This window comes from Eublepharis macularius, chromosome 1 (genome assembly GCF_028583425.1).
Source record: "Eublepharis macularius isolate TG4126 chromosome 1, MPM_Emac_v1.0, whole genome shotgun sequence".
Lineage (NCBI taxonomy): Eukaryota > Metazoa > Chordata > Lepidosauria > Squamata > Eublepharidae > Eublepharis > Eublepharis macularius.
This window is the reverse complement of record NC_072790.1, coordinates 4,379,662-4,381,463: the sequence shown is the minus strand read 5'-3', so window position 1 is coordinate 4,381,463 and position 1,802 is coordinate 4,379,662. Positions and strand designations below refer to the sequence as shown.

Genomic DNA, 1,802 nt, shown 5'->3' with positions numbered 1-1,802 from the left:
CACTCCGATGCTGCTGGCAGCCTGGGTTTCGGGGTATACTTCAAGGGCCGCTGGTGCGCCCAGCGCTGGCCATCCTCATGGGAGGGGTCAGGGGTCTTGCGGGATCTCACATTCCTCGAGTTTTTTCCCATCCTGGTGGCCGTCTCCATCTGGGGAGAGGTCCTACGGGATCGGCGGGTGGTGTTCTGGTGCGACAACCAGGCCACCGTCCGGGTCATCAATAAGCAGTCCTCTCGCTCTGAGCGGGTCATGCGGCTGGTTCGCCGTTTCGTCCTGGTTTGTCTGGCAGCTAACGTTACCTTCTCGGCCCGGCACGTAGCAGGTGTGGATAACGGCCTGGCAGACGCATTGTCTCGATTCCAGATGGAGAGGTTCTTCGCGCTGGCTCCAGAGGCTCAACGTACCCCCGACCCATTTCCGGAGGAGCTATGGCGGGCTGGAGAGACATCGTGATGCAGGGAGTACTCGGTTCTGTGGCCCCTACCACGCTCAAGTCCTACGCGGCAGCGGTTGAGCGTTTTTGGGGCTTCACGTGGGGGGCGGGGGCCGGGGCGTTGCGGCCCCCCTCTCAGGAGGAGGTGCTGCGATACCTGGCTCATCTGCGGGCCATGGGGCGGGCCCCCCGCTCCATGCGGCATGACTTGGCGGCCGTGTCCTTCTTCTGCAAAGCGCTAGGTTTCCCTGACCCATGCTGCGGTTTCATCCCTCGCAGGGCTATAGAGGGCTGGGCCAGGCTGGCCCCCCCCCTTCCAGACAGGAGGCGGCCCATTTCCCTATCCATCCTGCGCCGCATCTTAAGGGTGCTACCTGACCTTTGCTGGTCCTCCTTCGAGGTGCAGCTATTCCGCACCGCTTTTTCCTTGGCCTTCTTCGGGGCCCTCAGAGTGAGCGAGCTGGTGGCGGGTTCTCGGGCGGACACGAACGGCAGGGCACTGTCTTTCACAGACGTGGCCTGGTCCCCCCGGCAGGTGCTCATTACTATCCGCCATTCCAAAACAGACCAACGCGGGAAAGGGGCCGCCATTTGCCTACGGGCATCCCGGCAGGGGCCGGTGTGCCCAGTGCGGGCGGTGGGGGCCTACTTGCGTGTCCGTCCCTCCCGGCAGGGCCCTTTCCTCATTCACGGGGATCTCTCTCCCCTCACCCGCTATCAGTTCGCGTCCCTCCTGCGGGCCTGCCTGGGGTCGGCGGGGTTCCCCCCCTCCGAGTTCGGCACCCATTCCTTCCGCATTGGAGCCGCCACGGAGGCAGCCAACCTCGGGTTGCCGGACAAGGCCATCATGGCCGTGGGGCGCTGGCGGTCCCGGGCCTTTCGCTCTTACATCCGCCCGCAGTGGGCGACCGGGCACTGATGTGGTGGTTGTTCATTTGGTCTTTCCACAGGGCCAAGAAGGTCAGTTTGGATCTGCGGGCACAGCATCGTCCATTGGGCCGGGAAGTATGCGGCGTCATCGGGCTGGGGATGCCACCTGGGCTTGGAAGATCGCCTGCAGATCCACTGGATGGGAGTGCGGGGCATGCTGTGGGACTCCCTCCTCCCGATGCTGGTTCGCCAGGCCCGCCGGCTCGGCCCCCCCGATGCGTTCATCATTCAACTGGGGGAGAACGACTTGGGCAAACGCGAGGGGCCTGATCTTCAGCGAGCTATGTGCGCTGACCTGGATCGCCTGCAAGGACTTTTCCCTCGGGCGGCCTTGTTCTGGTCGGACTTACTCCAGAGGCGGGTCTGGCGCGGGGCACGGTGCCCCAAGAAAGTTGATGGCATCAGGCAGAGGGTCGCTCGGGCTATGCGGCGCCACGTT

General features: G+C 64.4%; 1 protein-coding gene across 1 annotated transcript; it reads left to right on the top strand.

Annotated features, from left to right (window-relative positions):
- Positions 1 to 452: 452 nt before the first annotated feature.
- On the top strand, positions 453 to 1,352 carry LOC129343736 (integrase/recombinase xerD homolog). The gene has a single exon (XM_055000121.1). The coding sequence runs from the start codon at positions 453 to 455 to the stop codon at positions 1,350 to 1,352; it is 900 nt and encodes a 299-aa protein (XP_054856096.1).
- Positions 1,353 to 1,802: the final 450 nt, after the last annotated feature.

What these genes read in the sequence shown, in the direction of transcription:
- LOC129343736 (XM_055000121.1), top strand. Translation starts at nt 453, where the DNA reads ATGCAGGGAGTACTCGGTTCTGTGGCCCCTACCACGCTCAAGTCCTAC.